Here is a 25,360-nt window from a genome sequence, read left to right as displayed (position 1 = left end):
TGGCAGGGGGCGGGGACATCTGCTAGAGACAGGGAGACCTACGGGGAAGCCCTTTGAGGACCTCAGACCTGCTGCAAAGGCCTGCTGGGCAAGAATCAGAGCGATACTGAGGTGGGGGGCCCAGAACCTGGTTGCTGAGTGAAGGTGCAGCCACCAAGAGGGAAGAATCCAGAACAGGAAGGTCCCCACGCAGCAGTGCCCTTGGGAAGTAGATGGTGGAGCAGGTTTGGGCAGTGGGCTGGGGGGCTGAGATGGGGAGTCCTTTTTTAAACACAGTGAATCTGAGACTTCTGGAGACGTCCAAGTAGAGGGGGCGGTCCGGAAGGGCTGGCATGCAGACAGAGGTTTGGGCTACGTGGGGTAGTGGGTTTTAGAGGGGACCTGGAACCTGGGCTCTCCTCCAGTTCTGCCCCAAAGCCTAGCACTCAGTAAGTGCTATAGCGTGTGTATGGGAGGAGGGGTGGACATGTGGGGGAAGAGAGAGACAGATGCTTGATGCCTCAGGGCTGAACTGGAAGTGGATTTTCTCTAGAAGTTTACTTTCTTGAGGATCTTCCCTCCTTCAGATATTCTGGTTTCTGGAAGAGTGTTTCATCGACTCTGCCTCCAGGCATTGCCCCGTCTTCCCCAACTCTCATTATCTGTCTCTCTGTCTGTCCCATCCTCTCCCACGTCCCTCCTCCCTTCCCCCACTCCTGTGTTGTATGGCCACCCCACAGGGGCCTGGGCTGGGGGAGAGGAGTGTAATTACAGTGACCATCCACCTTGTCATCCAGGACTTTGGGAGAGTGAAGAGGAATTGCTAATAACAGTGGTAGGACGATGGGGTAAACCTGGATAGTTCTTGGAGAACTGGAGCATGTGGTCAGCCTTGGTTTAGTGGGGCTGTGAGGCAGTGCTCGCCAGGCCCCACGATGGGCACCATGGTCTCCTCTTGCTCACAATGTCACCTCCTCTGCACCTGGGGTTCTCACGCCGGGGAGGGATAGGTGACCAGTCCCAGGGAGCTTTTGGAAACATGTGGAGGAATTAGGGACATTACAGGCTGTGAGACCATGATGCCATGTGTCCCATGTCACACACACACACACACACGTTCATACACACCCAGACCCGCACTGGCTAAGGTGTCGCATTCCTCTTTATAGAAGAAACACGCTGAACAGCTCTCACGCCAACAAGTCCGTGAGACCGCTTATGGGGGAAGGTTGAATTTCCTACGGCCCCTGTCTTTCCCTACCCTGAGGGACCTTCTCACTGGGGCAGCCCTGTCTCCAGGCACCCCTTGGGGGATTGGCGCGGTGCGAGGTTCCGCTGAGGGTGCAGCTGGGGCCCTGTGCCGGGAGAACTTTGTCGTCCTGGCTCACCCAGGCGCAGCGTTCCTGCGGCTCTGAGCTGGGTGCTGACTCAGGCTCTCCCACTAGAGAATGAAGGCAACCTGACCTTCATCAGGGGTTCAAACAGGGCTCTGGGCCAACGGGGGTATGGGAGGCCATGGGCTGAGTCTGGTAGGGTGAGAAGGATTAGCTCCTGACGAAGGAGAAGAGGGGAACTGGGAATGAATAGATGAGCCCCAGGCCTAGAGCCTGTATTGCTTTTCCGGGGTCCAGCTGGTCTCTGGGGGGGGGGGGGAGTACATTATGGGAGTCAGTTTTGCGTAGATGGGGGATGTCTGTGATAGCGAAGACTCTGCCCACAGTGTGGCCTCCGGGGCCCCCTGCTGGGCCACCTGCATGCTCCACCATGCAGGGTGGGGGCACCCTGGGCCTGTGGCTGCAGATTGTTGTGGCCAGCTGTGACTCTCTGTCACGATTTAGGGGTCGTAGTGATCTCACCACCGACAGGGGTGAGTGTGCTACCTTGGCCTTTCAAACCACCCACACATGGAGGGGCACTTTGAGTTAGGGTGCTTGGCCGTGGAGACTCCAGGGGCCCCCAGAAGTCTCTGCAGACCCTGTTTCAGAGATATCTTTGTCATAGAATAAAAAAAATGGAAGAGTTCCCAAATCCTAATTTTCAATCCTGGGCATGTGTACACAGGGAGGGAAGGGATAGATGCAGGGCAGGGGGCGGCAGGCGGCTGGGTGGGAGCCCTCCCCTGCTCTGGGATGTAGCCTCCCCCACCCCCACCCCACGAGCAGGGAGCTGTTCTTGGCACGGGTCACACCAGAGCTCCTCTGCGAACAGAGCTTGTCGGAGACGAGGGAAGCACGCTTCAAGTTTCCAAAAGTAACACTAGATGGAGTCAGGCGGAGTCAGGAAGAAGTTAGACCAGAAAGAAAAAGCTCAGGACAGGCAAGCCATTCTCCTGGAGCAAAACTTCGCATGTGCTTTTTTTGTCATGTAGGAATGATTTAATGAACACCTGATTCTCCTGTTTTGCAGGTCAAACCTCAATTTCTCTGAAAGGTGAGTGATAAGCAGGATGGATCGCTGGTTCTGAAAGGGAGAAAGGCAGTGGCTCTCCAGAGGCGGCCCCCACACAGGACAGGAGAGGATTGCTAGCCCGGAGCCACGCATTCCTCCTGCCTCTCCGGGGACGCCAGGAATCCCCCTCCTCCTCCTTCTCCTTCTTACTCTTTCTCCTCCTCCTCCTCCTTCTTCTTTCCCTTCCAAAAAGTCTTAATTTAGTGGTACTTCAGGAAGATTTAAAATGAAGCTGTGGGGAGAAAGACAACTATCATATGATCTCCCTGATATGAGGAAGTGGTGATGCAACATGGGGGCTTAAGTGGGTAGAAGAAGAATAAATGAAACAAGATGGGATTGGGAGGGAGACAAACCATAAGTGACTCTTAATCTCACAAAACAAACTGAGGGCTGCTGGGGGGAGGGGGGTTGGGAGAAGGGGGGTGGGGTTATGGACATTGGGGAGGGTATGTGCTTTGGTGAGTGCTGTGAAGTGTGTAAACCTGGTGATTCACAGACCTGTACCCCTGGGTATAAAAATATATGTTTATAAAAAATAAAAAATTAAAAAATAAATAAAAATAAAATGAAGCTGTGGGACTTTTGCCTGATAAAGCTGAGAAAATGAGATTTTAGAAATAGGGTAGTTAACTTTCTTTTATTTGCCCAGATTTTCCCTAAACGTCAGTCAAACCATGAACTTGTCAACTTAGTCCATGAGATTAAAAAAAAAAAAAAATCCAAAACTTTGGTGTCTTCAACGCTATTGATTTGACGGAAGTGTCTGTTTCCCTTGTCGCTTTTGGGTCTTGCAGTGGACGAAGTCTGAGTGTGCGGGGTTGGTCGCAGGTCACAAGTCCTAGGCCCACTTGTCTGTGTCTCATGCATCACCTACGTGCTCTCACCTTCCTTCTTTTTGAAAACTCTTCAAATCACCAGAGTTGAAAGAACAGTGGAAGAAAGACATATACATATACTTAGATTCCCAAGTTAATAGTCCCCCCACTTACTTTATTCTGTACACTTGCATTTTTTCCTGACCCACTTAAAAATAAGTAGAAGTATCACCCCTAAGTTAGTAAAGATATTTCACCCCTAAATACGGAACCAGGTGTCTCCTGCAAGGTCATCATATGATGACCACACCCCCAAAATGACCAATATTTCAGTACTATCATTCCTTACACAGCCCACATTCAGATAGCTCTGATTGTTTGCAAAGAATCTTTATAGCTCTAGTCTTCCAAACCCGGATGCACAGTATTTGATTTTGTCTCCATTTTGTCTTTTTTGTATGTTTTGTATGTTGGACGACTCTGCTTTCTTTCTCTGTGGCATTGTCGATTTTGAAGTACTTTTGTATGATGTCCTGTCTTTTGGACTGGTCTGTTTCCTCATGAGTAGACACAGATTGAGACTGTTGTCAAAAACACCACGGAAGTGACATTGTGTGTCCGATATTGTACTACATCAGGAAGCCCATGACGTGAGGGTCTCATGGTGGGTGATGCTGTCTTTGATCACTTTTTTTTTTTTTTTTTTTAGTTTTTACTTATTTATTTTTCAGAGGCAGGGGAGAGCACAAGCTAGGGAGCAGCAGGTAGAGGGAGAAGCAGGCTTCCTGCCGAGCAAGTAGCCTGGTGCTGGACTCAGATCCCAGGCCCCAAAGGCAGACGCTTAACCGACTGAGCCACCCAGGCATCCCTGCCTTCGGTCACTTGAATAAAGAAGTGACCAATAGATGTCTGTGTTGGGGAGACAGATTTTCCTCTTTGTAATCGGTTTATAACCTGAAGGGTGATACTTTGAGACCATGTGAACATCCTGCCCCTCAATGATTCTTCATCCAGCGATTTTATATCTGTTTATATCCATCTTTGAATCAGTTATTATATTGGAGGTTACAAAATACTGAGTTTCTAAGGGTAGCATCCCTTCTGCATTTAATGGCTGGTATGCCTCTGGATAAAAAGATTTTTTCCTTTCCCCTTTTCTCTTTCTCTTACTTGTTGAGTATCATGATTGTGGATTTCAACATATTATAATTCATTGTCACCGCAGATCTTTGTGATGCTCAAATTGTCCCCATTTTGTCCAGTACCATCACTTCTTGGTGGTTTTTGAGCATTTACTAGATTTTTTCCCCCTTCTTCTTCATTTCCTGGACTTCTGACACAACACAGTATCCCGGGCTCACCTTGTACTGACTGCTCAGACCTGGTCACCCATATACCTACCTGGCTTGCTTGCTTGCTTTCTCCCTTTTTCCTTCCTTCCTTCCTTCCTTTCTTCTTCTTCTTCTTCTTCTTCTTCTTCTTCTTCTTCTTCTTCTTCTTCTTCTTCTTCTTCTTCTTCTTTCTCTCTCTCTCTGTCTTTCTCTCTCTCTTTCTTTCTTTCTTTGATATGGAATAGCTTTTAGAAGCCAAGATGTGGGCACGATGTGTTCATGGCTGCTAAGACATGACCCTCTCAATGGACAGAGTCAGGATGTGTATGTTTAAACCACAAACTCATAAGGCTCTAAGTTTTCCTCACTCTGTATTTCTGTTTTTTCACCTTCAAGGTGAAAACCCTGTTCCATATAAATATTTTTGCTCTTTTGCTCTATCCTCTAATAGTAAACAAAATAATTCCACAATCACAACACTCTACAACCACAAACTTGCTTAGTAACTTGAAGATTTCTTCACAGTTCTTTTTCTTCTTAGAATTTAGCCTTCTCTCTGTACGGAGTATTATACTCAAACTGAACTAATTATTTTCTCTGTGTGGTTATGCTATCAATTTGATATGGGGTTTGTTTCCTTTTATATGCTATTTTAATGTTTCTGTTCTTAATTCTTTCAATTTAATTCTACTTTTTTGAGTTTGTAAAACATACATATAGTTCAAAGATTAAAAAATATGTAAACAGGTGAGCTCAGAGAAGTCTCCCTCCCATACATGTCTGCTCTGTCCTGTCCCCACCCACTGCATGGAGGTAACTATTTTCAAGTCTTGGCTTTATCTTCCCATGTTATTTTTTAAAAATATATTTAATTAAAATTATATATATATAATTTCCTTAAAATTAAAAAAAATGTTTACATACATACATATATTTTTTCTAGCTCTTGTAAGGTTTTATTTTTTCTTTGGATCTCTGATCCAGTTAATATATATTGTGGTGTGTAGGATGACACATGGATCCAATTTTACCTTTTTCCCAAATGGCAATCTATTTCAGTATTATTATTGAAAATATTATTTTCCTCAGTTCTATCTGCAATCTTTATTGTGTTCTAAATTTCCGTGTGTACTTGGGGTAATCTTAGACTTTATATTATTGTTCATGGTATTTGTGAGTATTCACATGCTGGGACCACGCTCTTAATCATATGGGTTCCATGGTTCACTCCGCCATCTGGCGCACTCCCATTGTGCGTCCTATTCAGGCACATTCTTGCTGTTCTCTTCTAGCTATTCTTGAGTATTTGTTTTTCCATATGACCTTCAGAACCAACTCAATCTATCCATGGAACAAACACCTCTGTATTTTTGTTGGGGTTGCATTATGTTCATATATGAGACTGAAGACGATTGACTTCTTTACAATGTCCTTCATGGAAAGGTGAATTTTTTTGCAAGTCCATGTTTACGTATCTGAAGAGAGTTTTTGGCTTTTACTTTATGGGTTTTTCTCATTTCTTGTTAAGTTTATTCCTAAATATTTTTCTGTTTCTGTTGTTTTTATCAATGGAGTCTTCTGTTATGTCTCCTACTGGGTCATTGGTTGCTTATGGATTATATCTGTATGTTAGTGTTATAGTGACAGCCTTACTGAATACTTTCATTGTATGTGTGTTCTTCTTGATTTCCCTGAGTTTTCATAATATTATGTCATCTGCCAAATTGTAGATTTTCTTTCCCAGTTCTTATGCCTCTAATTGTTTCCTCCTCTCTGAATGCATTGACTAAAACCACCAACATTAAATAATAGTGGAAACAGTGCAGATACAGTCTCCCAAAGTCTCTTTCTCTTTCTCTTGATACCCAGCCCAGGTCTGCAGTCTGATTCACCTGCTGGTCCTGTCGGCAGCTACTCTTCCAGCCTCTGTCCAACTTACCTTTCTTGTACATTGTGCCTATCTCTCTAGGGGCTGGTGACACAGCTGTACATAGAGGAATGACTGCCCTGCCAGAGAACAAATTCCTCCATGGGGAAGCTCACAGGCGCCCCTTCCCCAGCTCAGGGCCATTAGGAGAAGAAGGAGGCTGCCTTCTTGGTTTTCCCATCTTCTGTAGACATCAGCATTCAAGAGCAGATGCTGCATAGATCCAGCCACTTTGGATCTTCTTCTTAACAACATCCAAAAGGGCCCTTTGAGCTCAGAACTTGTTAAAGATGTTAGAAGGGATGAACTTTCTGTTGAGCCCCTGGACCTCTAGACCATCCAGCTTAAACTCTGATTTTTGGCTCAACACATTTTAAAAGAGAAGCACAAAAAACTCTCTTGGAACCCCTTTGGACTTCTCTGTCACCATCCTTGCTTGTTTCCAACTTGCTTACCTTCCATGTTGCCTCTGCTGCCATCAAGCTCTGTAACCCTGACCTCAATGTGTGTCCTTGGTCCTCTACACATAGGGTAGGTAGGTACTTTCTCTTTATGGCCTTTGGCTTGGCTTATCTCATTGCTGCTTCTCTCTGCCCCATCTTTCTAATGTTGTTGTCTTTTCTCCCATGTTAGATATAAAGGCATTGAGACAATATGCACAATCGAATGGCATAAACAAGTATGCAACATTCAATGTAAACACAAATATGCCATTCTGTTAAAATTATGACTGTTACAGGAAATGGCAGTGAATGTTGGTGTGAATTCAGTCTCTGTGCCTGAGGGTGTGGGTGAGGTCTTTAATTGAAAGTGGCCATAGCAGTGGGTCTGTGCCCTACTTTCAACCTGAGCTCTACTATATTGGGGTCCGGTTTGGTGACCTCATAGTTTCCTATGTGTTCCTAATTTTATGTAGATATAGAGATAGAGATAGATCTGCAATGTGTGGACAAGTCTCATGCTCTATAACAGCACAAGTTCAGACTCGAATGTATAAGTTTCTAATTATATTTGCACAGGTCTAAATACCTGGTTCCTTGTAGCATCTTCCCAGGTTGGTGCAATCTCTTCAAGTACATAAAGTGGCATTTTCCAGCAGATATGCCTTTTAATCTTGGGGAATGACTTCTTCCCTTTTTCCACCAAAGTGGGTGAAGTTTTGTGGCTCAAGGTTTGGCAGGCAGAAAACAACCTCTCAGTTGAGCTCTATCTAAAAAGCTCCCCCTTTTACCTAGAAGCCACTGGTCTTCATGTACTTTCTATGTTGCACAAGGAAATGTCTCACCTTGCTAAGATATGCTGATGAATTCTTTCATAGCTACTTAATTGTGTGTGTGTTGCATAAGCATATGCCATAATTAGTGAGAGCGTAATCACTCCGTCAATAGGTCTTTCTGATGGTTCTCTTCCTTTCCAGAGATGAACGAGTGATTGAGCTCTAAATGAGTGGCCTCCTCGGGAAAGGTTGGGCAGTCTGGACAGTTTCAATCTCAGGGATGTCAAGAATTTGAGCTTCCAAAGCTGGTGATTGACCTTCATGTGGACGTCAATGCCCAGGCCAAGTAACAGATGGAATAGAGTCTACAGCGTTTCTGTCCTGAAGGAAAATATCAATTCTCTTCCATGAGAAGTGGACTCAACAGAGGGAAGCATGAGCACTTTACCCAGCAGTAAGAAAAGATGGAAGCCAATAATCCACACTGTCTATCCTGGTCCTCCTTGGTGGAGTTGTTCATGATTCTGTGATAACATTGTGTCCATATCAATGGAACCTACCCAGAGCAAATGGCTCATGGAAATGGGGACCAAAGTCAAGACACAGCCTGCTTAATACCACCATTTATCAATAGGTAAGCATCATTTTTCTAGAACTGATGGCTTCACCTTTTCAGTTGCCATAAGAATCCCCCATGTGAATATTCAGGATCCTTGAGACATGAAGACTATGGGGTAGTCTCTGGTCTGAGGAATGAAAGACTGATCTTCCACAGGAAAGAATGGAAGACTGGGCCAGAGTGAGAGGAAGGGGTCTGAATGGCCATGGAATGGCCTACAGCTTTGCAGCTCTACACAAGATGAAGCCAACAAAGGATTAAATTAAAAAGCCAATGGTGTGCCTTGTAGGGACCCACACAGATGTAAGGGATTATTGTTATGTTTAGAGCATTATTTTGTGGTTATTAGTACGAATCTGAATGGCTTTTGCCTAGAGGACATGCCCGACAGAGGCTTAGGAAACGCCCATCTTTTTATTATTGCCATCGACTAAAGGCACAGGCCTTGTTAACATTTCTCTCCCCCATACTCTTTTTTTTTTTTTTAAAGATTTTATTTATTTATTTGACAGAGAGAAATCACAAGTAGATGGAGGGGCAAGCAGAGAGAGAGAGAGAGAGGGAAGCAGGCTCCCTGCTGAGCAGAGAGCCCGATGCGGGACTCGATCCCAGGACCCTGAGATCATGACCTGAGCCGAAGGCAGCGGCCCAACCCACTGAGCCACCCAGGCACCCTCTCTCCCCCATACTCTTAACCCTGTATTTCTGGGGCTGCATTCTTGAATACTCTTTGCCTTTCCAGTTCAGCAGAAATCCAGGTGGTTGCGTGGGCTGGTTCTCCTCGGATTGGGTTCTTCTCCTTGTGTGTGATGAAAGATGAGCAATATTTCAAAACTCAGTGCTGTGTTATAATAATTTGCCTGGATTCCCAGGGCATCTTTTATCTGACTTGATAACAACGTAGTTCATTAGCAGCCTTTGTTAGCTGATAACCTAAAGCGGTAACCCGATATTCATAAGCAATTTTCTGTGTGTAAGATAGAATAAACCATCTTGTAAGGTATCTGTTAATTGATTTGCTTCTTTTAGCAGCATTTTAATTAAGACTTCTTGTTCATGAATGGCAGAGACACTTACAACCTGAAGGTGAATGCTTCAGGATTCTCAGTGATCATTTTTTATAGGCACAACAAAACCGTGGCGTCCTCTCCTCCATCCCACACCATGATGTATTTTCCTAGCATCATTCCTGGGCTCCCCTTTTGTTTTCGCCCCACACAGGGTTTCCTGGGTGAAGAACAGAGAAGTATGCTGAAGACCAGTGCTCTCTCCTTGGGTTATAAAGGCTGACATGCCCTGGGAGTCAGCGGGACTCTTTGTAACGGGTCCCCTTGGCGTCCACCCCAAATTCAAGCGCAGTGGCTTCCTTCTGTGGCAGTTCTACTAGAAGTTCTCTGATTCCCCTTCTTGACAGCCCTTCTCCCTGGTAGCAGTTCATGGGGATGGATGTTCCAATGGGCAAGAGCTCTAGGAAGTGTTTGAAAGCAGCCACAGGAAGTCATTGTGTGTGCAAGTGCAATGTCAAGAGTGAGGGCCATTCTGATGGCCCCACCCAGTGGTTTGGGAGTGTGGTAGCAGAGGCCAAGGGTTAGAGGAAACTCCTGCCTTCCCAGCCCGATAGGACCTGGGACCCGCAGAACACATGCCAGTCTTGCACAGTCCAGCTTGCCTCTAACAGAGAGGTGAGGAGAGGACCAATGACACTCAAACACTAGAGGGTGAACCTTCCCTACATGGGGAGAGCAGGCTGAAGACAGCAGCAACCAGCCAGGATCTCTGGGCACAGCTGTGCTTTGTTGCCTCCAAAACTCAGCACTCAGAGGAGAAGAAGGTGAGATGGGAGAGGGTTATCTGGCCAGATCAACAATTAAAAAAAACATGCATCAATCTCTATGTCTATAAACTAAAAATTTACTTACATTGAATCTATAAATTAAAATAAGTACATAAAAAGCAAATGCATATGTGTATATATATTCTCTTATGTGTGTTTTTAAAGTATACATATCATAGAATTTTAAGATATAAGAAGATTTAAATAAGTTAATAAATGATACTCCTTTTCATCATCCAAGTTTGGAAATAGCTGAGAATAGACAAACAAGCCGATGGAGAATAAAATATGAGAGTTATTGCGACTTTCAAATGAGTCATGACATGTCAGTATCACTCTGCTGTCCCAAGCGTGCTGCTTTGCATCCTTGCCCCAGTCCGAGAGATGAGTGTGGCTTGGGCTGTGGTGCTGGGCAGCAAGGTTGCAGAGGGTGGATGTGTTGGGATGGGGCTTAGACTAGGCAAAGATGTCAAGAGTTACTGATGGGTAGATGTGATCGAGTGGGAGGACGTGACTCAGCATCACTCCTAGGATTTGTTGCCATGGACTAGGAGGTGGAGGACCTGGGGAGTGCTAGCCTCAGGAAGGCTCTGCAGCTGGTCTTGGGTCTCTTGCATCAACCATTAGGGCACTGAAGTGGTGGGGGAGGGTCCTATGTTTGGGGAAAGTGAGGTCCGGGCTGTGCTCAGCTGTGCTCCTGCTGACTGGCTCTTGTCCCTCCAAGTCATCTGTCAATATCTCAGACTTGTCAGATAAACTAATCAACCTTCAAAGGATATGATATTTCACATGTACATTATCATTGGATGACAGATGGTTGGCCCATCTCTACACAGAGCGTGGGAAGTTGTTCAGGCCTCATTCATCCCAGCCTCACTTATCAGCATATTTTGGGTCTGAGTGTTCATGGTTCTGGAGTTTCCACTGACATGATTTTTCTCATCATTTGTGATCCTCTCTCTGTGCAGTTTAGGGATGTAAGAGATTACATAGGCTCTGTAGCCAAATGCTGCTTTGTGAGATGGACGCATCATTTAACCTTTCTATGCCTCAGTTTCCCTATCTGTAAAAATGGGCTAATAGTACTTACCTAATAGGATCTTTGTTAGCATTAAATGAGGTAACGCAGATAATAAAGCTCTTAGAAGACTGACATGTAGTTGGCACTCAGCAAAATGCTTGGTCACCTTTTACTCCATTCTAAAATTCAAAAGTGAGATTAAGGAAGTCTTTATTTTTAGACATTCATTTCTTTATAGATATTTTTGAATCAAGTTTTATTTTAAAACCGTTTTAGGTTTTCCTTAGAGTTGTGAGGGTACTTCAGAGAGCTCCCTTATGCTCCGCTCCCAGCTTCTTTATTATCAATATCTTACATTAGTATGATTTAAGTGTCAGAGCTAGCAAACCAATTTGATTCCATGATTACCTAAAGTCCTTATTTAATTTGTATCTTCTTAGTTTTTAGCCACTGTCCCTTTTCTCACCCATCCGGGGTGTGACATGACATTTAGTTATCATGCTTCCTTACACTCATCCTGGTTGTGATGGTCTCTTAGACTTGCCTGAACAGTTTTGAGGAGCCCTGGTCATTATCATTGTGTATCACTGGTCAGTATCACTGTGTATCAGTATTGTGCAGACTGTTCCTCAGCTCAGAGTTTGATGTTTTTCTCATGAAGGTAAATTTCTTTTAGGTTAATTTGAACATAAAATTGATTATAATCATACAATAAACCAAGTGTTCACTAATGTTTACTATTGTTTATATAAATTAAGTTGGGCAGATCGCTGACAAATCTTACTTAAGTCTAATCTGCTAGGCTCAGTAAAAAGGAAATCTTTCTTTATAACATAAAGCAAAGCAGGTGTTTCTAGTTAGTGTGGGGCTGCTCAGGTTAGCCTCCCACAACCACTGTGCCCCTTGGCTCTGCAGCAGAGACCACGAGAGTACTTCAGCCTCTGTTTGGGGCAACTGTGGATATGACTCCACTGTCCTCTCTTACCCAAGAAAAGATAATCCCACCTTTGCTCCTTCTGTGGACAGGCAGGAGCCCTCCTGAGTGTGGCCTGAGCTCTCTAGGGAAGTGGCTCAGAGCTGCCCGTTAAGTCTTCCTAGCAAAAACAAGGAGCCTTATAATGTGGTTCTGATTTTTCATCCTATCCTGAGTTTAAATCAGAAGGTGGTTCTTTTTACTGGCTACAAATTGTGAGTCCAGCACAACTGCTGACCAAAAAGGGATTAAAACAATGTCCAAGATTTACCCCCAATGTGCTCTGATGGGGCATTTACAGCAGGCAGCAAGGGCTCTGCTCTCTGCCCCCAGTAGACTCACTCCAAGAAGAGATGTCATGTGGCCTCAGTCACGTCATCCAGAAGGTGCTAACTGTTGCTACTGTAGATGACCCTCATTTCCCTCCGTCAGCCTTCTGGACGGAGTCAGGTTGGGTTGATGACTCCTACCCCACCCCTCCATCAGGACTTGACCTGGGATCAAATTACCAAGGATTGAAATTATGCATTTTATGTTTACTGACCCCAATGAAATATTTAAAAAAAAAATTAAATGCTAGTCCAAAAATATTTTTTAGCTTGGAAATTTTAAATACTTTGAAATATAACTCTTGAGGGATTCTGAAGCTGGATATGACTGAGTAGTGTATCATTCTAGCCCTCCTGCCAATAACAATGATAAATTTAGTACAAAATACAATAAGACAACGATTTGAAGTACTGATGAGCCTCTCAAAGCAGGCATAAGCCAAAGGGAAATTGACTCTTAAAGAAGACACTTCAGTGAGTTCACATTTATTTGGCTCTACCCTGAGGACATGTACAATTTACATTGTATACAGGGCAATGAGTATGAAGAAAGTGGCTCTCTTACTGTGCCTGGAAGACAGAGTGGGGCTCACAGCAGTCATAGGGGCTAGACGTTTTGGGGAACAATTCTAGAAAGAAAGCAGTCTTAGAGGGGGAGACCCAAAATCTGCTTTAGAATTCCCCTAAATCCTTGACTAACTTCTGAACTGGGCATGCACACAGTGAAATTTGAAGGGGCTTAATGGGAAATGACAGTGCAAAGGCTAAAAATTGCTGAGGAGAGATTTCAGCAGTTGCTGTGCTGTTTAGAGACATTTCAAAGTCCAGATCCTGCCAGAGGGGTGTTGTGTGATGGTTTGTTTCACATGCCAACTTGGCTGGGCCACAGTGTCTGGGTATAGAGGTAAACATTATTCTGGCTGTTTCTGCGAGGGTGTTTTGGATGAGATTAACATTTAAATGGGTGGACTTGGTAAAAAGCAGATTGCTCTCCATGGTGTGGGTGGGCCTCACCCAATCAGCTGAAAGTCTAAATGGAGCAAGAGACTATTCCCCCCTCAGCAAGAGGGTACTTTGGCAGCAGACAGTCTTCAGACCTGAACTCCAACATGGGATGTTCCCTGGTGTCTAGCCTGCTAGCCCACCCTGAAGATTTGAACTCACCAGCCTCCATAATTGCATGAGCCAATTACAAAAAAATAAAACTCTTTATATACATATTCTTTTGGCACAGGTGTGAGAATTTTTCTAAAGCAGATAGAAATTTTACTCCTAAAACCATATTGTGCCTATGGCATGTACAGCATGAAAACAGTCTGAGTAATAGTATTGTGCATAATGGTTTTATCCCTGGGTGGTTGACCTTGATGTTGGAATGGAAGCCTCTTCTTCTCTGGCCATTTTTTCCAAGTTTTGGCTCCCAGGCCAGGCTTCCCTTGGAGAGAATGAGAGAGAGAAGAAGGGCTTCTGCTAGCCTGAAGGGGTGGCCTCGGGTGATGTTGGCCGAGAGAGTTCTTAGGTAGGAAAGGGGACAGAGTGACATGTGAGATTGCTGTAGCAGGAAGGAGTGTAGAATGGTAGAAAGAAATTCAGGGGGCCAGGACTGGCCTGGGCCTGGGTGAGGTGGAGGGTGGGGGTGCTGGGAGGGCAGCTGCAGACAGGGCATGAGTCAGACTGAGGAAGACCTGTGGGTCTCAGGAAAGGTGGAGTAAGTAGGAGTTCAAGGTGATGCTCATTCTCTTCTCTGACTTGGGAGTAGCTGACTTAGAGAGGGCTGTTCCTCTCAGTAGTTGGTGGAGCTGATACAGGACAGGTCTTAAATCTGTATGGGCGCCTCTAGGAGTGAGAGCAACCACAGAATCCACACACTCTCAGCTCTTCATGTGGCCATGGATCTGACCTCACCCTGGAAGGAGGATCAAAGTCATAGAGGACCGCATGGACGTTTTTGTGCACCGAATTGTGTGGATGCCTTCCCTTGCCTCCACTTGTAAGTCCTGGTTGAGGGGGCTGACTCTACTGCCCCAGAGAGGGGGTGGGCAGAAGAGCAGGACAGCAGGAAGGGGATTTGCTCTGGAAGACAGAGAAGATTTTCCATGGGTGAAACTTTTTAGAGGGGACACAATGTCTAAAAACAAATTTTCCAAAGTTTTGCCATGAAAAGCCCCTGATGTCCTATAAAGAAAGATGGGATGAAACAGATAAAGGGGATTAAAAGCGCACTTATCTCGACGAGCCCTGAGAAAGGTATGGAGGTGTCGCATCATTATACTGTACACCAGAAACCAATATAACACTGTATGTCAATTACACTTGAATTAAAAAAAAAGAAGAAGAAAAAGGAAGAAGGATGCTAGCCAGGATGGGCAGGACCTGGCTTCGGGTGGGGTCATCACCCTCTTTCAGTGGCTTTCTACATGAAGGTGGTAATGACTCACCTGGGTGAGGGAAGGGACAGTGAGGAAGGGGAGGAGGGACAGACAGAGGTGGCTCATACCTGGAGCCTGCATGCCGGGCTGGTTGCTCCCTCAGACCCCACCTGGGCCTCGAAAGGGACCCCCTCCACTGTCTCCCCAGTTCTGAGTGGGACACCCGAGTCTGTGTTCTAAGAGGAATGAGGGCAAACAACCAAAGGTCGTATTTCAGGCCAAGGCCAAGAGAGAAAACTTCAGTATGGTGTCACTTCTAAGTCTCAGCTGTTGTTCATGAGATCAGCGAGGCACTTTGTCTCCCAAAGGGAAATGTCTCTTTAAATTAATGATAATTTATAATATGTGCTTAGCGCTTGCCTGGCACAATTTTAACGCAGTGTTGTAAGGCTGCCTTAGCCTTTACAGGGTGGAAATGATGCCAAGTCCAAGGCTCACACCAGCGTCGTTAAGGGCTCAGGTACTCAGGAGTGAAGGACTGCTGAGGCCTTGAGCTGAGGCTGGGGTCAGGCCAGGGCCAGCCCCAGTCCCGTGTCCAGAGGGGCAGGGTGGACCATGGGAAGGGCCCAGGGAGGGCGCCAGGGGCACTGATGACAGACAGCCCGGCTTGCCGTCATGGGGAAAGCCTGCGCTCTGCAGATGGATGTGGGCCCTGGTTCAGATGTCTGCTTGGCAGCTCCACAGCTATTTGACCTTGGGCAAGTCACACTGGAAAACGGGAGTGGGGTGGGGGCAGGGTGGTCGTGGCAGCCGCGGCAGCGGTGCCTCCTCCAGGACCACCATAAAGAGTAAATGTCAGAATGAAATGCCCTGCTCTGTGCCTGGCACACACTTGGCAATAGATGGCCGACGCTTTTCTGGTTGATGACCTTCGGCCGGAGAAGACAGAAATCTGGATGGAACTTCCTTTCCTCCTCTGAGCAACTGGAACTGGCTAATTCGGGTCCCAAAGTGCCTGAAGCCCATCACACCCAACTTTCCCTGCCTGTGTCTGTGTTCCAGGCCCTGCTCCCTTGGGCAGCCCCCTGGAGCTAGAGGGGCTCCTGCCCTCCCCCAGGCTGGTCCCGGGGAGCCTCCCAGCCTGCAGGCTTTCTTCCTTGTAGCTGCTTGCCCAGCTGGCTTTGATCAGGCTCGCACTGAACCACATTTCTGTCTTCATTTGTCCCTGTTTATGTTTCCTTGCAAACAAATGTCATGTCTTTCCCACGAGGCCTCTCTCTAGCCAGTTTGTTTTAACCCTGTGCAGACAGGGATAGTGTTTTTGGCTGCACCCACTGAGCCAAATCCTGCCTGGGACCCAGAGGCGGGTGCTGTTCCCGGTCCCCAGGATGGGCCCACTGGCCCTGCTGTGGAGAATCCGAGGGATGGATGGGTAGCAGGCGCGGCATTTTGCAAACTCTTGCTTGTGGGTCTGTATTTTATTTTATTTTTATTTCGTGAGTACTTAAATAAAAGTAAAAGTAAGCAATTGCTTGTTTTATTACATGTTTATTGCACAGAAATTAAAAAATAAACAAAAGGATAGGGGAACCCTCTTTCCAAGTATAAATGTTACTCACATTTTGGCATGTGTGATTCCCGACCTTACATGTGTGTGAGCATGGAGATAGATGTAGACTGTGTTTTACCTAACGAGTATTCTATGGTATATTTTTTTACTTCCTACACTGTGAACATACTCTGCTTTCTTCATGAATGGCATTGTATTTCTTCATTTAGTTGTCCCATAATTTATTTAACCCAGGGAATCTCTAACTTTGTTAGGCATCCAAAGCAATCACAGCGAGGCCTTATTTAGACACTGGTTGCTGGCCCACACTGGAGCCAAGCCCTAGAATTTATAGTTCTAACAAATTCCCAGGTGGAAGCTGATACCACCCAATCAGGTTAGCCCAAACTCCTGGCTTGGGACACAGGTCCCTTTGGAGCTTATGCATGTAAATGGCACTGCGGTAAAAACGGACTAGCAACATCTCGGGCCTATCCCTCCTTCAGGATACATCCCTAAAGGCAGGGTTGCTGAGCCAGATGGTATCACAAGCTTCAGGTTGTTGCTACGTATTGCCAGAAAGCTGGTTTCATTTATTTTTCTACCAGAGTCTATCAGTTCTGGACTTTGTATTTATTTCACTCCTGCCCCTCCTCCTCTCTTCCTCCTCCTCCCCCTTTTCTAAATAAAATGCTCCGGTCACATGTAGCTAATCTAGCGGAGAAAGCTAGGTTCCTGAGCCACAGGCTGTGTGAACCCAGAACACCTCCCGTACTCATCTGAAGCTTGGCTTCTTCATCTATTAGAAGGGAAAGAATACTCTTCTTCCCCGTTCCTGGCTTGCTGTGAGAATCATAAAATGATGCCTGGGACAGCCCTTTCTAAATTGTGACCCACATGCAGGTGGGGGGAACCTTGAGCCCTTCCCTGAAGGATTAAGATACAACCCATATCTATATATGAGTGTATTTTCAGTTTTCATTTGCTTATTTATTTTTAGATTCCACATAAAGTGAAATCATATGGTATTTATCTTTTTCTGTCTTTTTTCACTTACCATAATACCTTCTAGGTCTATCCATGTTGTCCATCTTGAACGGCAAGATCTCTTTTTTATGGCTGAATAGTATTCATATATATATATATATATAAAATCACATCTTCTTTACACATTAATGGACCCTTAGGTTGCTTTCATATCTTGGCTATTGTAAATAATGCTGTAACAGACCGGAGGACAAACTGGTGGTTTCCAGACAAGAAGGAGTCAGGGGATGGGCAAAATAGGTGAAGGGGCTTCAGAGGTACAGAGTTCCAGTTCTAAAATAAGTAAAGTGGATGAAAAATACAGTATAGGGAATATAATCAGTAATTGTAGTAGCTTTGTATGGTTGCAGATAGTAACTACACCAGTTATGGTGAATATTGTGTAATGCATATAGTTATTGAATCATTATGTCGCACACCTGAAAAGAATATATTGCATGTCAACTGTATTTCAGTAAACAATTTTAAAATAGAGAATTTAAAATTTTTTAAAATAAAAAAAAAAGATATAGCCTATAGTGTAGAAAGTTCTGGAAAGTTACAGTGTAGAAAGTTAGATGACTGGGGGAAAGTTGCCTAGCAGGGTCTTGTCTTCACAGCCAGGACTGTGGGTTCCACCAGTTGCTTGCAGGACCCCCCCCTCCTACCCCACTGTGGTATGAAAATAAATGATAACCCACTCACAGCTGAGGAGGGGTGGGGGCGGCGGGGGAAGAGAGGCCTTGATTTTAGCCTTCTTCAATTACTGCCTAGTAACTACTTCTTCCATGCCTTCCTACAAGCTGCCACTGTGTCCTAAAATTTAGTAAAATAATTAGGAATTGATGAATTTTAAGTATTTAATAATTTTGTGTTTAATATAATTTATTTAATTGTCAGTTTGTATGAATTTAATTTTGATAAGGACTTTGTTTAACAACTGGCTTGCAAAAAGTTCTTGGAAAAGTTAACAACTGGCACCCAGAAGTGGGTGACCTTGGCACACCACTGGATGTCCATTTTGTCCATGAACTCGTGAAAAATACAAGTCACTTTTTCAACTTTATGCAGGAACAATGCGTGGTTATGCCGACTTCATCTTGTCCATTTGACGGAGGGCGACACTCACTGGTAATCTGAGTTATTTTGGTTTTGGCATTTATATATAAAATAGTCCAGTGTTAGTTCAGTGTTGCAAGGACTGAGATTTGGGATTCTGCTAAGACATCTCCCCATCTCTCATGAGTGCAGCCAAGCTCCCCCTGCACGTGTCTCGTGCAGAGAGAAAGCTGGCAATTTGGGGGAAGCATGCTTTGTTTCCAGAACCTCATCAGTGAGGTCTTGAGAGATCAATTTTCAATTGCTGCTGTTCTTGCCTTTTAATTATCTTAGTTGGGCTTTATTGTGATCAGTTTAATTTGTTGTGTGTTGGGCGTTGAGTCCTACAGGGCGCCTGCTCCTTATCACATGACTAATGTTTGCGACCTGGAATTTTCTAATACATCCACTTGCATTTGCGTATACTTTGTGGCTCAAGTATGAGCCTTCATACCTCTTTCCCTAAAGCAGATAAACAACATAAAAAATTTTTTTGGTCTGAACAGTGATATTTCAGCATCTATAATGTACCACTGCCTGTGAGTCCATGCTATATGTAAACAGTCTATTAGGTATTGTAGCCAATGAAATCACAATAAATTTGCTGGGTTGTCTTCAAGTTTTGGGGAATAGTTTTAAAACTATAAATCAAAATTTAAATAATAATGCAGATGCTTGGAGGCTTCTTCTGTAAGTAATAAATAAGTCCTACCTGCTGGTCTCTGATCTTGATCAGAGTTGTTGAATTTCTTGTAGCCCAGACACACATGGGATGGCTTCTGAGGACAGTTGTCTTTTCCTTGAGAAGTGAGCCTAGTAAAGCTGATCCTCTTCTCAATGACCCTGAAAGGCTTTTCTTCCCCTCTCCCCCAGGAGAGGGTGCCCAGAGTGCCCAGGGGCCTGCTGGTTCAGGTGACCAGGGGGTCAGACGCAAGAAGCACGTCTCCAGCCACCTTCTGTCCATTCCCCGCGCACTGTGGGAGTGCTGGAGCCCGGTTCTGGGCCCCTGCAGCCAATTCTCCTGACCGTGAACTCCTCCCATTTTCCCAACCTCAGCACGATGGTCACATGGAGCTGGGGTCCCTAAGAACCAGACCTCCTCATGGGAGCAGAGCCAGATAGAATCACAGGAATGCAAAGTGTCGTTCGATATTTTGAAAGTCCAAGAAGGTAACATAGCACATTGATAGAATGAAGGGAAAACACCCCATGGAATGACGACATTTGGTACAGAAAAAGCATTGGACAAAAGTCAGCATCCTTTCATGATAAAAGCATTCAACAAACTAGGATTCAAAGGGAACTTCTTCAACGTGAAAAAGACCATTTATAAAAGCCCACAGTTAACAGCATTGTCAATGGGAAAAGGCTGACCGCTTTCCGTGAAGATAAGGAGCGAGAGAAGAATGCTGGCTTTCAGCACTTTGATTCAGTGTAGATGGAAATTCTTGCCAGGGCTATTTGGAAAAAGAAAGAAATAAAAGGCATCCAGATTGAAAGGGAAAAAGCAAAACTGTATTTGCAGGTGACATGATCTTATGTGTAGAAAATCCTAAAGAGTTCACAAAAAACTTTAGAATTAATAAATATCAGCAAAGTTGAATTTTTAAAAAGTTGTATTTCACTACAACAGTAAGGAACAATCTGAAAAAGCTATTAAGAAAACAGCTGCATTTACATAACATCAAAAAGAGTAAAATATTTAGGAATAAATCTAACCAAGGAAGGGCGAGAAAGGTGAAACTCAAAGCTCCCCACCCCGATGTGGAAGGGGCTGGAGCCAGTCTCACTGCCCTATAGGGTCCAGCTGGCAGCCAACTGGGGTGGTTCAACACACAGCCTCGTATTCGGGCCCCTAAGTCTTAGCCTCAGGTTTCCTTCTGGGGAAATTTCCCATAGGACTTACATGTAGCCTAACCTGGTCTTCCCAGAAATCATTCCTGAGGGGTCTGGGATCAGCTGCGGGGTTTGGGAGGGAATGTTGGGAAAGGGACAGTGACTGGCCTCTCCTGGGATATCTTTCCCATCCATTAAGCAACTGTATTATCTCACAAAAGAGACCCTTTCTCTAAAAGGACAGGAGGGGAAGAATCCAGTCTGAAGATGAGGGTCTGCAATAAACCTTTTCTAATTGTGGGCTTGGGAATAAAGCATCCTAGTTATCTGTGATCATATAGTCTGCTTGCCAGTGGGGATTGCAAATGCCTTGGACTTGAGCTGCAGGCTGCATGGGGGTAAGCCCAGCACACTTAGAAGTCATGGGGACGCATTGTTGGCCTTTGGGGTCCTGGGATCTCACCTTCCAAGGTGGAGCCATGCTTCCAAAAGGTTCATTCAGTAAGAATTAGCAACTAGTGCCTGAGAGCTGTGTCCAGGGAGGCCTATGGCCAGCATATTTTGGACAAAGAGAGAGAGAGGATCCAACCTTTTCCCCAGAGCTCCCAGCGTAGCTGTCTAAGAACATGCATGAGGAGTGGCCAGCTGCCAGGATCCTAGAGCTCCTGGGTCATCATGTACATGGCCTCCAGCTGCGCTGTCCTTCCTACTAGCTGATATCACCCTTCCAAGGAAGCATATGTTGGAAGAAGACACTTCTGCATCCAGAAATCTTGTTGAATATTCGAGATCCCATGGAGCCAGAGCTAGACAGGGAGGAAGGGAGGGCTCTGGGGCTTGGAGCACTGCCACGGACATGCCCGAGGACCCAGCCTGAAGCGTGTCCCCCTCCCTGCTCTCTGATGACAGAGAAGGCCTGGGCTATTTGTGTGGGTGGCCTGAGGTTAAAGTCAAAACCCTGAGACAGCTCCAAACAAACCAGGGGGAAGCAGAGGCCTGTCATTAAGGCTGACAGGGGAAAAAAAAAAATTCGAAACTCCCTTCCCCACTTGCCTGAGGAGCCTGAGGAAGAGTTCTTCGTATTACATTTCTCTGTGGCTGAGTTTTTCCTTATGTGGTCCACTGACTCACTTCTTTTTAAATAGTTACAAGAAACAAGAGAAAATGAACTCAAAAGACAGTACTTCCTTACTCGAATCCTCAAAGGGTCAGCTATCTTCTGGCACTTTCTCTGTAACGTTGGCACAGGGCGGAGGTCATCAATAATTCCTGGGGATTGGCCTTCCCCAGGAGAAACTCCCCACTTGGGAGCCCACCCTGGCCGGCAGCAGCATCTGCGACGGGGTGGGGGGTCTCCCCGATTTTCTCCCTCCCTCTGGTTGTTAAGTCTGATCAGAGGAGTGCTTTGCAGGGCAGCGGCAAGGGGGTGGGTCCTGCCTCGAGGGGCCCTATTTTCTAGCATGAGGAGAAGAGCGTTGTCTACTGAAAACATTCGCTCTATCCGCTGGGCCACAGAAATGTCAGGTCTGATGCCGTGCCCGCCTGCCACGGCTCCCTGGCACCCTGGCCCGGCGGACAGGCAGTTTCTGGAGGCTCAAGGGGCTCTGGGGTGAACCAGTGGACTCTCCCTGTCGCGGAGACTGTGGCATGAGCCAACCTCAGGAGTTAGAGGGGAAGGGAGGGGAGAAGGGGCGTCTCCGCTTCCTGCCGTGCCTGCGGCTGGGCTGCTTCCTGTCAGCCGCTTCCCGGCTGAGAAAACCAGAGGCTGGGAAGAGGAGGTCTTGGAAGAAAAGTTAAGGCTGGAAAACACTCTGGGCCTTCTTGATGAGGTTTAGGGCTGACATGCAATGTGTGAAATGAGTTGGCCGGGACTCAGAGCTCCACGAAAATGCTGTGTTGGTCCTTTTGGGGTTTTGTGCACCAACTCTCCTGGCTCTGACTGTGGAGCACGGAAGTTCTTGGCGAGGCTGGAGAACCAGCTGGAAAACTTCAGGGCCTGGGACGCAGTGGGCTGGGCGGGCCTGGGCTTTAACCATTCTTCCCTTCTTTTCCCTGGGGGAGGGCAGGACCCCTGCCTGTATGGGCCGCCTTACTGAGCTAACTATCTGCGTGGAGCAAGGGGAGGGGCTCAGAAAGAGGGCCTTCTCGTGGGCAGAAGCAACCCAGAGGCCACGTGGGGTGAAGGCTATCTGCACACCTCTGGTGGGGCTTTGCTCTAAGCCACCTGCTGGGGAGTGGCCTGGTAGGAAACGGGCATTAGAGCAGCAAGGCAAAGCAGTCGGGCCTCCAGCTCATCCCTCCTGCCCTGCCCGTGCCTCGCCTAACCCCTCTGAGCTTCAACCTCCCTCTGGAAAGTAGGGTTAATAATGCCCATCTGGCGGGGTCTTTGGGAAAACTAATAGGGGCATACGGAGATTCTGGTGGAATAAAGGAGCTGACTCATGTGACCTTGGATATTACTGTTTTGAGTAGAAAAAGTAAGAGCTAAAGAGAAAAGCAACCCTCCACAAACACTCTGAGGTCGTTAGTGAAGCAACTACATACAACTCTGAAACTGTTGTATGTGAAACCTGGGAGTCAACAAACCCGTGAATGGATGGTGGGTGGCAGGAGAAAGACTCCAAAGTTGTCTTTGGGGGAACCATCGGGGTCCCCCAGGACAGCGCACTACGCAATAGACGCTGGTCAATGAGCTGCTGAACTAGAACATATTTAAACATTATGGGTAAGATCCAAAGTCTGTTGAATTATGAGGGCCCCATAACAAATTGCCCCAAACCTCATAAAAAATGGAGCTCTTATTACGCTCACTATTTCTGAGGGCAAGGAATTCAGGCAGGGCTGATGGCTGGATTTGGAGGGGATGGCTATTCTCTGCTCTGAGATGTGTGGGGACCCAGCTGGAAGATTCTAAAAGCTCAATGGCAGAGGCATCCGAAGGCTCATTCACTTGCGCATTTGCTGGTTGGCTGGGACCTTTGCCAGGGCTGCTGGTTGGAGCAACTCCGTGGGGCCTGGGGTTCTTCACAACATGGTGGCTGAGTCCAAAGGGACATAGAAAGAGAAACAGGGAGATCAAGAGAGAGAACCAGGAGGAATCCCTATGGTCTTTTATGGCGCAGCCTTGAAAGTCTGGAAGCATTGCTCCCTGCCTTCTATTGGTGGAGGCAGCTACAAAGTCCACCTGGCTTCTGGAAGACAGAGAGCCTCTCTCCATGCAGCAGTGTCGACTTCACTCACGTTGTAAGAAGAGCATGTGGGATGGGAGATACACCAATGTGGCCATCTCTGGAAAATATAATCTCTTACAGCCCTATCTACTCTCTCTCCCTCTTCCAAGGTCACCACCATTCCCAAGGGCAGGGGATGATCTTCAGATGTCCTCTATTCCTTTGCATGCATAGATAACTAAGACTTGGTTTAGGGCTTTTGTGGGAGGGGGTGCGTGTTTAATTTTCAGTTACTTAAGTGGAATTCCCTTGCATTTTTCCTTTTTGCAATTCATGTGAATTTACTTATTAGTAGATACAGATCTGTATTTTTTTACTATAGCATAGTATTCCACAGTTTGGTTATGGTGTAATTTATGTAACGGCTTTTTCTTTTGATGGATTTTTGAAATGTTTCCTTTTTCTTTTTCTCTTATAAATTAGACGGCAATAAATATTTGTCCAGGTGTGATTTCATGCCCATAGCAGAAAATGTGAACGTTTCCCAGGAAAGAGATGACCAGGTGAAAGAACACACCCACTTTTAATTGCATGGGTGCTCTCCAGTTGCCTTGAAGAAAGGCAGGTACACTGTTAGCAGGAGAGTATAAGGGTTCACTTCCTTACCCCCTCACGCTCCCGGAGAACTGTCAGTCTTTTTCATTCTTGCTTGTCTTAGGGGCAAACGCAATACACTGCACATCATGTGTTTTTAATTTGTAGTTTCCTCATTATAGTTAGGTCGAGTTGGGCTGAACATCTCATCTGTTTCTCAGCCATCTGCATTCCTTCTCCTGGGAATTGCTTGTTCATTTCCCTCACTGAGCTGCTCATGGCAGTTTCACTAAAAAGCAGAGAAATGCAAATTGAAACAATGAGGGTTTTTTAAGGATGAAGTTAAGAAAAGATGACAAGGATTCCCGATGCTTGTGATGATTGATATCATTTAGGTTCAGAAAAACCAGCCTATAATTAGGGTGTTAACTTACAGTTTCTTTCTATACACTTTTAATTAAAACACAACCCCAGCATCTTATGAAAATATCCCTAGTAGTTTTATATGAGGTAAGGCCAGTGGTGGCTTAAAGAAAAAATAGTGAATAAAAATTTTCAGCATCACTTACTCACTGAGTCTTCTTTTTCTCCTAGATTTTATTGTTTTTATCTCTTAAGTGTAAATATATAGGGGCACTTGGGTGGCCCAGTTGGTTAAGTGTCTGACTCTTGATTTCGGCTCAGGTCATGATCTCAGGGTCATGGGATCAAGTACCGGGTTGGGCTCCAAGCTCAGCAGGAGTCTGCAGGAGATTCTCTCCCTCTCTTTCTGCCCCTTCCCTGGCTCATGCATGTGCTCTCTCTCTCTCTTTAATAAATAAATAAAATCTTATGAAAATTCAAATATATAATGTGATCTTTTTCTGGACTACTTTTTTCTTCCATTGATGTACTTATTTTTTGCGTGATACCCCCTTATTTTCATAAGGCCAGCCTCTGGATTTATTTGGTAAGAGAGAACACGATCACTGTATTTCCTCTTTCCACCAGGGAACATTGTCTCTTTGTAGGTGTAAGTGTGACTTCTCATCACTCTGTAAAGCTCTGTGCTGTTCTCCTTCATGCAATGGCCTTTTGTTCTAGAGAGGAGAATATTTTCCTAGGTGCTGGCTGTGTGGGTGGTGTGGGGGTTACTTTGGAATTATAGGAATTATTTCCAATCATTACCTTTTCGAGCTATTTAGATTTGCGGATGCAGTGGAATAGAGGTGGTGACCCTGAGC

The 25,360-nt window shown here is 45.5% G+C and overlaps 1 protein-coding gene across 3 annotated transcripts in view; it reads left to right on the top strand.

Moving 5' to 3' along the window:
• TMEM273 (transmembrane protein 273) overlaps positions 1 to 25,360 on the top strand; it is an 84,292-nt gene that overhangs the window by 25,716 nt on the left and 33,216 nt on the right. The window contains exons 5-6 of one of the 3 annotated variants that reach the window (XR_014307602.1): positions 2,386 to 2,661; positions 3,002 to 3,155. The exons of 1 other annotated variant lie outside the window; for it this stretch is intronic. Coding sequence is in view for 1 of the 2 variants with exons in the window: in XM_082718836.1 (XP_082574962.1) it covers positions 2,386 to 2,409; positions 7,921 to 7,945 (49 nt within the window). In the remaining variant the exon portion in view is untranslated. Of the gene's footprint in view, positions 1 to 2,385; positions 2,662 to 3,001; positions 3,156 to 7,920; positions 8,801 to 25,360 lie in introns of those variants that run through there. One more of the 3 variants, XM_082718836.1, reaches the window with a different exon arrangement.

The sequence above is a fragment of the Mustela nivalis genome (assembly GCF_964662115.1).
Source record: "Mustela nivalis genome assembly, chromosome: 2".
In the NCBI taxonomy this organism is placed as follows: domain Eukaryota; kingdom Metazoa; phylum Chordata; class Mammalia; order Carnivora; family Mustelidae; genus Mustela; species Mustela nivalis.
Note: the sequence above shows the minus strand (reverse complement) of the source record. Positions and strands in the feature narration are given on the sequence as shown.